Source organism: Clupea harengus, chromosome 5 (genome assembly GCF_900700415.2).
Source record: "Clupea harengus chromosome 5, Ch_v2.0.2, whole genome shotgun sequence".
NCBI classification, from domain to species: domain Eukaryota; kingdom Metazoa; phylum Chordata; class Actinopteri; order Clupeiformes; family Clupeidae; genus Clupea; species Clupea harengus.
This window is the reverse complement of record NC_045156.1, coordinates 23095364-23108852: the sequence shown is the minus strand read 5'-3', so window position 1 is coordinate 23108852 and position 13489 is coordinate 23095364. Positions and strand designations below refer to the sequence as shown.

The window sequence follows — 13489 nt, the reverse complement described above, 5'->3', positions numbered from 1 at the left end:
TTTTCATGTCTTTCAGGAAAGCCCCTTAAAGAAGAAGCGCTCAGATAATTTTTAGATCAAAGAAAAAAAGATAGCTTATTATGGCACTCCAGACTGTGGCAAACCGCACACACCATGTATTTTTCAAATCTAAGTATGAATTAACTCACTTAACTGTTAAAGTTAAATGCTGTTCCCTAAGACATTAAGTAAAATTGAGCATTTCACGGACAAAATTTGTACTGGGTGTGGGCGTGTTTTTGTGAAAGAGCTGGTTGTGGTTCGGTGGTGGGATTCATGGTCAGAATGGAAGATCCAGAATGACGTAGTCGAGTTAAGCAAATGATGCAGTGGGCCTATACGTCACGAGGTTAGCTGTTATGGTAAGATTGAGAAGCATGCGAACAGTTCTGAGGAGGGGAAAAGTTCCACACAGTACGGATTTTGCTCACCATCATCGGCAATTAACAAGTATCTCGAAAGGCCTCGACATTTATTTTAGCAATCCACGTACAGCCTTGATGATATAGGAAACAGTAGGCTACAGAGAGAGACAACTAGAATGCATACAATAGCGTTGACGTGGTGAGGAATGGAGGCTACAGTGAAAATGGGACAGATAGGCCTATGCTAGAATTTTACTTTAGCGTACAGATCTTGCTCAATAGATCAATAATATCAATATTAGAAATAATACAAATAGCAATAATAACAAACAATAATATAATCTACAACTGTTCTCATTTTTATTGTTTTGCTATTATTATTATTATTATTATTATTATGTGCGGATAGTTGTTTTCGTGTTTGGATTTTAAATGTAGTGGTATACGACAAGATAAACATAAGGGTGTTGTTACAAGAAACGCCCACCAGAGTTCAGGATTCTCGTCGTTATCCTCCATTTGACTGGCCCCCTTTCTGTTTGCTGAGAGAGGGCGATGAGCGATGAACTGCAAGGCTGGAAACCTCGCCAGTTCGGCAACAAAATAACCGGGTAATAGTAGCAAGAAAGCGTGCGTGTCATTGTTTCACCACGTTTTCACGGATTCAACAGAACGTGGACCTAAACCTTTGACAAATGGATGCTTCTTATGCCAGTTAGTAGTTACAACGCTCAGTGACTGGAGTTAATATATTGCGGGAGTCGAAGAAACAATTGGGAATCAATACGTTCAAAACGCGAAATCGGATGTCATGATAGAGTCTCAAACATTTTAGATAAGGTAAGGTACCTTTCCTCGATGATGGAATGGTGTACTTTCATTCTAAAATGTAACATGCACGGATAAAAGAATTATCTGCTTGTGGTGAGTTATTTCTCAAAAAGCTCTTTACGTTAGGTTGCTGCTGCTGCCGCCGCCGCTGCTGCCGGGGCGCAGTCACCCAGCGTTAACGTTAGTTGTCAAACATTCAACCACTGCAGCTGCTTTTGCGCATGCAATTTTTACTTCTCGACAAAATCGAATGGACTATTCATTACTATGCCACTGAATGTGAAATAAACGAGGCAGCAGGTGAGTGGCTAAAACAACCGGTTATGGCGACGTGTAAACATTATGCCGTGTCAAGTTAGGTAGGCTCTGCAGTTGCAGATCACGCATATTAATAGGAAATGCTTAATTTATCATTAGGATGTCATTGAGGTGACATACGGGTCAGTATACTGGGACAGTCGGTTACTAGTCCAGTCGTATTTTACCCAAACATAAACGTAAAGCACACTACTGGTCACTAACGATTGGTTTATGGCAGTAGCCGATAGATGGGACAGCACTTAGCCCACCGTAATACCAGCATGTATTTGTGATAAACTGTCGGTTTACAAGACCTTTTCAGAGGAACTGGCTATTGAAAGGCCATGATAATCTGGTTGTAAAAACAGATACAGATAGGTACGTTTTTTTTTAAGCTAAAATGAGAGGGTTTGTAAAATTGTTGGTGTATTTTGAACCCATAGGCCTATATGTCACGTATAAGCTCAGGCACTTTCTAGAAAGCCAAGGTTTTATGGAGCTTTTGTTGATTCACATGGTGGGCTGTGAAGTATATAATTACTTATAGCAATTCTTTGAGAGGCTTAACATGGGTCAAGTGTAGTCATAGTCCTGTACCTACCTACCCCTACAACTGAACACTGAAAAACTGGTTCTCACATAATATTGTGCTAGTTAGCTGGGTATTCCAGAGCCTTGGTACACTTCTTCTTTCTGTATCAGTGTCCAGATCACTTCCAGAGAGTTATTTTGGTTTAGATCTGAACTACACCTTGCAGACCTGGAGTGCCCTCGAGCATTTTGCTCTGATGCTGAGAACATATCCTGACAAACTGGCTAGGCATGTGGCCTAGGTTGTTGTCGGCAAGCTCTAGAGTGACATGTTTGTTGTTTAAGGATTTCATTTCTAAAAAGGTTTCACTTTGTATTCGCATGAGGACATATGAAATGGGCTAAGACCGGGTACTTTGAGGCATCTCTATCCATTTGATCTGTGTGGTTTGTGTTTTGCAAGTGCACATATAATCTCTTTTCACTCCTCCAACAGTTAAATGTTACATTGGAGTTGGAAGGTCCACCTAGTTATGGAAGGTCCACCTAGTAGTCAGTGCTAAAAAAAAAAATAATGTCCTGGTGGCCAGTGTGCGTTGCCATGGCAAAGAGCCACTCCCTTTCATGCTCATTTTTTTCACAATCTTGTCCGATCTACTCCGTGCTCAGGTCATCTCGGCTCTCAGATTCCTGGGATGCATTCAGAGCGCTTGTCCAGGTGCTTTTGGCAGAATGGTGATTAGCGTGTTGATGGATTTTGGAAGAACTCTCTGACAAACACATTTATGAACCCCATTTGTGCAGTGGATATGTGATCTGATAAAAAATGTGACATCACAGCATGCCACCGCCATGAATTCCTGAAGTGATTGGTAGACGATAATAGATAGTCACCCACAGACACTGAGATGTGCAGCAAACATGGAGTGGGTAGTGTGTTGAACTTGGTCGTGGGAGTGTTATTTCCTAAAGTTTATTTATTTATTTTGTTTGTTTTTTTGCTTACTCAAGTTGTTGCACCTTCCCAGAACTGATATGGCTGTTTCCTGTTAAGCCATTCCTGTTGAAAGGAACAACCACTTATCACTGGCAAATGCGACACTTAGGGAAAACTATGTACTCATGTAACTTTTATTTACCTTCTTCCCGTCTTCTTGAGAAACTGGAAGAAGACTCACTGGAGGTTAGTCACTGTTGGCATTTGGATCCATGTTTGGTTGAGAGCCCATGCAGATTTGGTGTTGTGGGGCTTTAGGGAGCCCATCCAGACGGCAGGAGCAGCATGATAGGGGGGATTTCTGTGGGACCATGTGACTGAAAGCACCAGAGCCCCAGCACCCTGGGGAATCAGCTGGAGCGTGCGTCTGTTACACTCGGAGTGTAGCCTAGTGTGTGTGTGTGTGTGTGTGTGTGTGTGTGTGTGTGTGTCAGTGGGTGGGTCCTGGGGGGAGGGGCAAGACTGTGTGTGTGTGTGTGTGTATATATGACAGCGGCCCTTTTGTCTCTTGGTGGCAGAGCCGTGTGAACGTGTCTGTGTTGGCCCGGGCTTGTGTGACGCTATCGTCCCCCCCGCCCTCCCCCAGCCTCCTTTTGTTCACCCCCCATCACTTTGGAACCTCCCCCTAATGGGATGGGATTAAATCCGAGATTGATTCTGGGGGTCGCTATCTCCCCCTGGCCTCGGGGTAGCCATAGGAACAAAAGCGAGTCTCTGCCTTTCCAAACCTGCCACCCCCTCCAGCAAACCTGCCCCACCCCATTCCAATCCCACCCCTGGGCGTCTGACATCATCAAGTCTCTCTCACTCTCTCTCTCTCAGCGGCACTCCCCAGGCCAGGGTCCCCCGACTGGGCAGAGGAGAGGAGGGACCTGGCCAGACCCCTGGGAACCCGAAAGGGCTCCATCAAAAATCTAGAAATCGACATCCTTGTATCATTTGCAGTCCATCTGTTGACGTCTGAGCTTGCTCTGTTTACCAACATGTCTGGCTCTCAAACTTATCTCTGCCATGGGAGAGGGGTGGATTTACTGCACAGGGTTTTGCTGATGCTGATTTTGTCTTTCAGGCCAACTGCATTTATTACCATTGTCTGGGATCAGTAGATCACCACAGGCTGTATAGTCTTAGCCATGTGTGCTCTGATGTGTAATCTCTGTGTCATAGATGACAACTGACTAGAAGGATCGGGGCTGATTTGACTTGAGTCAGCACATCCTCCTCTTTTTTGTCTTCTCTGTGGGAAATAAGATTACCAACCCATCCCCCAACCCCCCTCTCCCCACTTGCTCCACTCGCCCTCCCCCCAGTCAATGGATGAGAAGCAGCCTTGGGGCCACACCGGCTACAGACACACTTGTGATCATAAATTTCATGATGGAGAAAAGATTGTTGGGGGGCGGAGAACTCCATCTGACTTTTTTTCCGTCTCTCCCCTCAGGCCTTGTATTGCGGGCCCTTTTGGATCTCCACTCTCTCTCCCAATCCTGTCAGGCCCACAACTGGAACTTGCTAAAATGGGGAAAAAAAGACAGAGAAAGCATGGTTACACCTTGATTGCCGCTAGTGTGTAACTAAGTCATTTTAGCCTCATCGTCACAATTTGTATGATCTTGAAAAGTCTGTGTATCACAATCTGTAATTTTATAATGTGATATTACAATCTGTGATATTACAATACAGACACAAACCATTATATCATGGGATCTGAAGCATGTGCGAATGGGATGTGAAAAATGTTGGCTGTAAAAGGGGAGAGTGCTGAGGTAAAAGGCCAAGGAGAGATGATGTCAGATGGGGCCTGAGGGGCTTATCCCTCCCTGCAGTGGGACTCTGAGACTAGGTCACAGGGACACCTGCTGTGTGCAAGTGGCAGCGCAGCTATGAGGGGACGCATAGGCTACAACAGAGCACCACGGGCCACCGTCAGTCGGCCATGATGATGGCAGGTTTTGGCAGCTGCTGAGTTGCATTAGCTGGGACCCTTGAGTGATGCGAGGGAGTATTTCACTTCTGAGAGGTGAGGTATGATGTTTGATGTTTTGGTGTGATTTATGTTAGGCTCAGAGCATAGAGGGCATCTGGGCTGCCAACAAGAGAGGCGAGATTTGACATTGAACCACTGAGAGATCAGGCTTCATGCGTGACCTGAATGAGGAAGGGTACCCCTGTACTTGAAGTGAAGTGATTTACCCTGTGTTAGGTGAAAATTCACCCTAGTTACCTCAGGACTCCGGAGCTGCATATAAGTATATTTATTAGACAAACAACAACAACAATTGCAATCGGGCTCACTCCCAGCACAAGGCTGAAAGTGAAGCAATATTAAACACATCGCACAAGGTTTATATAGACAGAGGTTTAGCGTTCAGCAGGGAAAACCACGTGGTGGATTTCTGACGTCCGAGGCAAGGATGGAAGTTTTGCACAAGATTGGAAGAAGCACAGTTCGACCCTTCTTATCACCTCTGGTCTAAACATGCTCTTGTACATATGTAGACTAAGTGGCACCTGATAATCTAAGTTAAACACACACACACAGAAACACAGAAAAGTCATGTTCCTGCTTTCATAAGCACATGATTTATACAAGGAATATATTTATACAAGGCGCTTGATTCATATATTCTTAAGTCATTAACAGTGCTTGGAAATGATCTCCATCACCCTGAGCAGTGAAGGTTGGTGTCAAATGACTGGCCTTGCAGAAGGATGAACTGGTGAACCTGCAAAAGGTGAAATGCAGCGACGTGCAGAGGGTGTTGGCCGAACAAAGTGCTGATTCGCAGCTAGCCCGTCTCGGGAGTTTAGTCTCGGAGTCACAGCGGAGTTCCCAGTTTAGTCTGAGTCGATACGACACAGCTCTGGCTGTCTGCGTGCAGGGTACTGAACCAGATGTTGAAGCCCCTCCCCCTGACAGCAGGTCATGTGACGCCTCCTTTGTGAAAAAGACGAGGCAGTAGCGCATGTGGTCGCATGTGGACAGCTGAGCTGGTTCATCATCAGTCTGTGTTCGCATCATGCTGAGCTAGGCAAGAAGTAACAACTGCCAGATGAAGAGTCTGTTTGAAGAGGGTTGGCGTTGGTGTCGGCTCCTCCAGTTATCTGTGTGTTATCGATTACCCTTATTTGAAATAGTAGATATTTTATAGTCGCAACTGATTCCTTTTCTAGCTTTGAAGTCGTAGCTCAGCAGGAGTAAATATTAGAGGATGTCAGTGATGAATCTAACATGCAGCCTGACTGCATTAATGTGAGCCATCTGCAGAAACGAAGAGATCGCTCTGTTTGCAGCCTCTAGAGTCTAATCCCTGTGACTCTTTCCACAGCTGTAGCCAGATGCGTCTGCTGTGGAGGCCGTGACCTCCGCTCTGGTGATCCAGCGGCTGCAGTTGCTGCTGCTCTTTCCCGGCGCCCCGTGCAGGAGTGAGGGGGGATGTCTGCTGCGCAGATGCAGAATGACGGGGAGCAGCGATGGGGCGTCCTGGACTCCCTTGGCCTGAGCCCGAAGGAGTTGGTGATGGCCGAGGCCCTGCAGATGGAGTATGACGCTCTGTCGCGCCTCCGGCAGGACAAGTCCCCGACCAGCAAGACCCTGTCTGACGGGGATGAGGGGGGAAGCAAGCCGCCACCGCCGCCCCAGAGGGAGCTACCATTACCCCCACCCAGGCCGCTCCACAGCCCCCCAGGGAGTAGCTTTCAGACAGGAGGTTGGGGGTCGGACCCCATGCTTCAACCCAATGGTAATGGACAGTCTGGCAGCAGCCACGCCCAACCGCCAATGTCCAGCAAGGAGCCTTTATACATCCTGGAAACTGGGCCCAGGAACAAGGGCCACTCTGATGGCCTTCCTCCCCCAGATGAGCCTCCACCAGCCCTGCCCCCACGCAACCCTCTGCCACCCCTGCCAGACCCCCCAAGGCGTCCCCCGCCAACCCCCAGAGACATCAACCTGTTCAGCCCAGAGGTGGATCAGCCCAAGGTGCTGTCTTCAGACACGCTCAACTACGACCACCTCAACGACTCGCTGACCAAGCTCAACGGGGACTGGTCGAGCCCCAGGGGCAGGAGAGGGGTCGGGGAGCAGGCAGGGAAGCCGGTGGCTCGGAGCAAGACCCTCCCGCCTCAGGTACCCCCACGCTCGTACCTGCCTGCTCCCAAGAGTGGCAGGACCAACCGCAGGGTGTCAGCAGACCCGGTAAAGGCTCTTACATTCTTCTATTGTATTATAGACAATAAATTATACATTTGTTGCAACTTGAAGAAATGGAGAATTGGCCTTTTCTTGCTAGATAATCATGTCAGATCTTATTTTGAAGTGATTCATTTAATGTAATACAATAAGTACATACATGGGGGTTGGGCGGGGTAAATGGAAACGAGAGATCATTTTAATTGAAAACTGGAGAGCATCCATCTTTTCGATCCATCCAACGGCCAACTGTACTTTGTTGTTTTTTATGACCCTGTCTATTTCTTATCAGTTGCATTCAGGAGGTACTCTGATGTAACATAGCATGTTTGTAGCCCTTCATAAACTTTCCATAGGGGAGCCTCACTTCTTCTTTCTGACATCCAGGTGTCTCTGGGCTCGCAACTTAACAGCTTTGGGTACGAACTCTTCCAAGTGTCCGAGGAGAGGGATGAGGAAGTGGCTGCCTTCTGCCACATGCTGGATATGTAAGTTCTCGGGTGACCTTGTTTTTTGTGACGTATCATAGTAACGTTAAGTAGCCTACTGTTGTTCTATATGTATCTAATGCGATTTGCCCTTAGTGTGAGATACATACATTACAAATACATACGTCCTTGACAGATTATTTTGTTTGTTATTCTTTTGCAGTTTGCGCTCTGCATACCCTTGCGATGATCTGTCCAAGAATTCGGGGTTTGTGTGGAGTCCCTGTGTGACGCAGGATGAGCAGCAGCAAGTCCTTGGGGTCAGCATCAAAGTCACAGTGGTCAGCAAGCTCTTCAAAGAGCCGCTCACCTTCACCTGCGACGGTGAGCCAGATTCTTTTACTTTTATTTTAGATTTTTTTTTTAACTTTTAGATTTTATTGTACTTTTAGATCTCCATAGGACTGTCAGACTGTGGGCCCTGCCCTTAGTACTAGACAGGTAGCACCTACTCTTGTTACTAAACTTTAATCGGAACAGAAAGTTCTCTGTTAGCACTTCATTTAGTTTGTTCAACCAGTAAGTCGATGCCAATCTATTTTCGGAATGGGCAGGCATGGATACCATGCCATTCCATGCCCAACCTAGCAGGCATGCTGTGCGCTCAAAACTCTGTTAGAGTATTTATTGATTTCCGCTAACCTGTGAAGTGTTGGTCTCTATTTAACTCTCTTTAACTTTCAACACTAAAGCTTACTGATAAGATTGAGAAAGGGGTGCACAGTTTCAAAAGGATGGCGAGTATGAATAAGGCCAAATCATCTAACCTGGTCTCTTAAATGTTGGGGTTATATCAATAGTGAAGGTCCTGCACAATAAAATCAATGGAAACCCAAGACAATAAAGAATGCTTATTGCAGCATGACAGAATTTAGCAAGTTTTATGGTGTTCTGGACTTGGAATACATGTTTCAACTAACACACTGTGCCAGGACTTTGCATCTGTCCTGAATCTTCTTATCCGAGGACTTTACCAGGATTCTTATTTTCCACACACACACACACACACACACGCACACACACACACGCAGGGAGAGAGGGAGAGAGGGAGAGAGAGGTTTCTGGAGCGGATGGGAGAATCCCACCAGTGCCAGACTCTGGCCTCCCCAGTTCCATTAATGGAATTAGACTGAAAAGGCGCCCTGCCAGCCAGCTGCTTTGTGTTCTCAATTAAACCAGCTTTTCATTCATCTGACAGAGAGCAGCCTAGATTCGACACACACACACACACACACACACACACACACACACACACACACAGAAACGCAAAAAGCTGTACTCATCGATGGGCTCATTATAATGTTGGTGGTGAATCTCAAATACATGGCATGTAAACAGGCGTAGAGCACACACACACACACACACACACACACACACACACACACACACACACACACACACACACACACAGTGCCTATTTTAGTTTATAATGTTTCAGAGTTTCCATGTCAGCATAAATAGCCTGGACATTCAGGCATCTTTTAAAATGGCTATATACATGCGGCTGTTCATTACACACTGCAACACACACACACACACACACACACACACACACACACACACACACACACACACACACACACACCAATTACTACCTGTCCAGATTAGCGCTGCTGCTAACTTGAGTCTGTCTCCTTGGCCTAAGGCTCATCCACGGTTGACCTGCTGATCTATCAGACACTCTGCTACACCCACGACGAGCTGGATCTCATCGACGTGGACGACTACCTGCTGAAAATCTGCGGCAAGGCCGAGTTCCTGCGCAAGTAAGCCGCCCGTCTCGCCCGTTCCCCTCTCTCCTCTTTCCCTCTTAAATCGCTGACGCCTGCTGTCAACACTGCCACCCTCACGGCCTCAGGGCTTGACAAACACTCATTATTTCCTTGTTTACTGAGCCGGGCTGATACAGATTGTCAAACCATCGTCACAATAAATAAGGATGATCCACAGTTCCCTGACCACCATATGCCTTTGCTTTCTATTTTTTATTTTTTTTTAAATGTATTTTACTTTTTTTCTCCGTTTCCTCTGGAGTGCATGGAGGGAAAAAAAGTCCCCTCAAATCAAGCAGGGGGATCCCTCCTGTGGTTTGTGGTGAGACTTGCTGCCAGTTGCGTTCGTAAGAGAGTGCTCATTTGTGGCTGTTTAAAACTAGCTGTGCTTATGCATGTGGGCCTGTCTAACCACACTGGGTCGGCCCCAAACAAGACCCCAGTCTCCCATCGCACTCCCAGCTGCCAAATCACTCAGCCTGACTGCTTTCCCACTATGTTCTGTGTCGACAGGCATTTGTCTTCCTGCATCTGAATTGAGCACAATTGTCATTGAATAGTCTCAGCTAAAGCAGCAGGACAGAGGAACCTAGGGCATGGGGGTATATGTGTGTGTGTGTGTGTGTGTGTGTGTGTGTGTGTGTGTGTGTGTGTGTGTGTGTGTGTGTGTGTGTGTGTGTGTGTGAACCTAGAGCATGGGGGTATATGTGCTGTATGAATGTGAACCTAGGGCATTGTTATTTGTGCTGTATGAATGTGTGAGAGTTTGTGAACTTAGAGCATGGTTGTTTGTGCTGTATGAATGTGTGTGAGTTTGTGTGCAGGGGTGGTTCACCCCAAACTGTAAGTTTTGGCATGTGGTTGTATGAGAGAAAGTGTGTGAGTGTGAGTGTGTGTGCTCACATGTTGCAGCTGTGTTGTTTTCTGGCACGGGGCGGCCACAGAGCAGGATATGTGTGTTTTTCTGATAACGGCGCTGTTCAAGTTGCGGGCTGCGAAAAAAGGGAGGGACTTCCTGAACAGAATGAGGTCACTGGTCCAGCAGCTGTCCCTCCCATGGCTGAACCCAGGCCAGCTGGACCCAGTGGCCCTCAGATGCAGTTATGTCGTTGACCTACAACAGCCGCTCGGATGCTTTTTTCATCCGGCGAGGCTTACAGGACAATGAAGCCATACATGCTATCCGTAGTAACACTTCCTGTAGATTGAAATTGCCAGAGCTCTGTTAAGCTTCAGGAGCGAAGCACACAGCCTCTTCACATGAGAGGAGCTTCATGAGCTTCAGCTCTAGATATGGCACTGGCAACAACTTCACACCCTTGAGTGGAGCTTCATGATTGCAGCTCTAGATATGGCACTGGCAACAACTTCACACCCATGAGTGGAGCTTCATGAGCTTCAGCTCTAGATATGGCACTGGCAACAACTTCACACCCATGAGTGGAGCTTCATGAGCTTCAGCTCTAGATATGACACTGGCAACAACTTCACACCCATGAGTGGAGCTTCATGAGCTTCAGCTCTAGATATGGCACTGGCAACAACTTCACACCCATGAGTGGAGCTTCATGAGCTTCAGCTCTAGATATGGCACTGGCAACAACTTCACACCCATGACTGTTCTTTTAAGTAAGTGGAGAGGCAACAAAATGGACACTTTTTAAAACTTTTATTCTCATTAAAGAAACTTTAGCAGCCCAGCCATAGAACGGCACAGTATAACCAAAGCGCAAATTAAAATAAAGGAATAGGAAATTAGGCACTTTCATAACCTTTCTTTTGGTCCGACCACCACTGCTTCCTGCAGAGATGGTGCACAGGTGGATTGGCACTGTGGTGTTATCGTGTTTCATGTTTTCTATTCCATTTCATGTTTTCCATTTAAGATGACCCAAAGTCCCACCATTTGCATGTGTCCTCCTCATCTAATGGTTAACAGCATGTACTCTCCACACATGAATGCTTCGCTTCCCTTCTGTCTGATGCCTGATAAACTATTCAGGGAAATGACTGGCAGGTGACACGGGCATGTTTTCCACTCTCATAAGCCCAATGCCACATGGGCATTTTAAAGAGCAGTGCATTGTTTAGACAATGAGGGGAGGTAGTCCTTGACCTGTGACCTGTGTCAAAGCCACCCACACAGCTGTGCTGTCCTACATACCTGTATTCTAGTGAAGTACCTATGTTGTGTGGTTGTGTGGAGAGGTATGTCGTGTGTTCTAAATTTAGTTGATGTTGCCTCACAGAACATTAAGCACACACGCCATTGCAATGTCTGTTTCAATCATCATTACAGGTGCATGTGTTTTTGAGAAAGTACAGAAAGTGTGTTGGTCGCCCGAGTGTGTTTTGGCTGTAACTCTCCCTCCCCTCATGTCCCAACAGTAAGCAGACCCTGGCGAGTCTTGAGTATATCCAGCAGTGCCTGAAGTACGAATGGGACATCCGCCTCAACCTGAGCAAGAGGGCATCCGTGTGTGTGGAGCTTGCGAGAACGGTGAGTGCTCCCGGAGGGGGGAGGGGGGAGGGGGGAGGGGGGGCCTGTGTCCGTCATCAGTCCTTCATGGGAGGGAACCTGAGAGCTGAGCCATCAGAAACGTTTGGCACATGTGGCCACTCAAAAAGCATGGTGTGCAGCATAAGTCATCAGTTTGGGGTTGTTTTATGAAGATGAAGACCGAATGGTGGTTTTGAAGGTATATGGGAAGCAGGTGGGCATGTGGGATTCATAGGGAACAGCTGTGCGTGCAGGAGATGGCTTGTTAAAAAAGGGTGCTCAATCATATAAAAAAAACATCGTCCACACCTGTTCCCCACTGGACGGGGTCAGCAGGTTGACTGGCAGCAGGAGGAGGAGCTCCCCAGACAGACATGAGTAGTCTGGTCAGCAATGTGGAGTGCAGGTGGGACAGGGTGGAGTTATGATGAGTTTTCAAGAGGGGGAGGGGGGCGGTTTATGGTCCATTCTGCCTAGTCACCAGATGTCTGTGTCAGTTATCCAGATGACCTCATTAATTACCGGAACAAACACTCAAAACCCTGTTTGCTTGATGTCACAGGAGGATGATGACGAGACAACATCCAGCATGAACCATGGCATCCTACTGCAGGAGCGTACCATCAAACAGACTGTCACCAGGTACAACTTACAAGACAGAGGATGGGATAGTGGACCGTCCCATAGCTGTTACCATCTCTGTTTGAAGCACTGTCTTCCCGACCCATCTTAATGCACAGGAAGCTGTAGGCTAAAGTAAAACAGGGGGACATGCTACTGTGGACAGATTCAGATGGCTCAATCGCGATTGCTTTGTTCCCACAGAGAGGCTTTGTCACTGCTGCTGGACACTTTCCATAATGAGGCAGAGTCTTTTATCCTATCAGAGGTAAATATGAAGATAAGGATTATGACCACTGACAAATCAAAATGACCATTGTTAGATGAGCTCATTCAACCCTTTTGGGTAGGAAATCAAAAATATGAGTTGTTTTGTACAGTGTTTTCAGCCCGTTTTCCTTTTCTCCCTCACTCCCTCCCTTCCCTTCCCCTCCCTTCCTTTCTCTCTCTCTCTCTCTCTCTCTCTCTCTCTCTCACTCTGTCTTTTTGACTTTCCATTTCACTCTCTCTCTCTTTCTCAGGTGGAGATACCATTGCACGTGGAGAGGTTGGTGCAGTCAGTGAAGGCACTGTGCAGCTCTTTGGCCTCTGTTGAAACGCCGGATGTGACCTCTGCCCTGAACCAGCTGCCCGCGTGCCCCTGTCGGCTTCAGCCCCGCGTACAGAAGGTTTCTTTATGATGCCACTTTTCCTGCCTCTCCCACCCAACACACAGACACACACCCACACACCCACACACCCACACACCCACACACACACACACACACACACACACACACACACACACACACACGCACACACGCACACACACACACACGCTTTGCCATGATGTGTTTGTCCACTAACGCCTCATGGCTGGGTGGAGTCCCAGTAAAGCTACTGATACACTGGG

General features: G+C 47.1%; 1 protein-coding gene and 1 long non-coding RNA gene across 7 annotated transcripts in view; one reads left to right on the top strand and one right to left on the bottom strand.

Moving 5' to 3' along the window:
* Positions 1-277: 277 nt before the first annotated feature.
* Positions 278-13489, top strand: part of pik3c2b (phosphatidylinositol-4-phosphate 3-kinase, catalytic subunit type 2 beta) — a 35843-nt gene continuing 22631 nt past the window's right edge. Inside the window, exons 1-9 of one of the 6 annotated variants that reach the window (XM_031568160.2) lie at positions 278-362; positions 6354-7222; positions 7604-7704; positions 7868-8028; positions 9350-9470; positions 11865-11976; positions 12539-12618; positions 12802-12865; positions 13119-13265. In XM_031568160.2, the coding sequence (XP_031424020.1) occupies positions 6461-7222; positions 7604-7704; positions 7868-8028; positions 9350-9470; positions 11865-11976; positions 12539-12618; positions 12802-12865; positions 13119-13265 (1548 nt within the window). In that variant the 5' untranslated portion in view covers positions 278-362; positions 6354-6460. Of the gene's footprint in view, positions 363-392; positions 415-761; positions 1206-1267; positions 1290-1323; positions 1497-6353; positions 7223-7603; positions 7705-7867; positions 8029-9349; positions 9471-11864; positions 11977-12538; positions 12619-12801; positions 12866-13118; positions 13266-13489 lie in introns of those variants that run through there. The other 5 variants (XM_031568159.2, XM_031568158.2, XM_012822568.3 and 2 more) reach the window with 5 other exon arrangements.
* Positions 9684-10397, bottom strand: LOC122132921. The gene is made up of 2 exons (XR_006152433.1): positions 10165-10397; positions 9684-10065 (listed from the first exon to the last, which is right to left on the bottom strand). It is a non-coding gene; the product is annotated as an uncharacterized LOC122132921 (long non-coding RNA).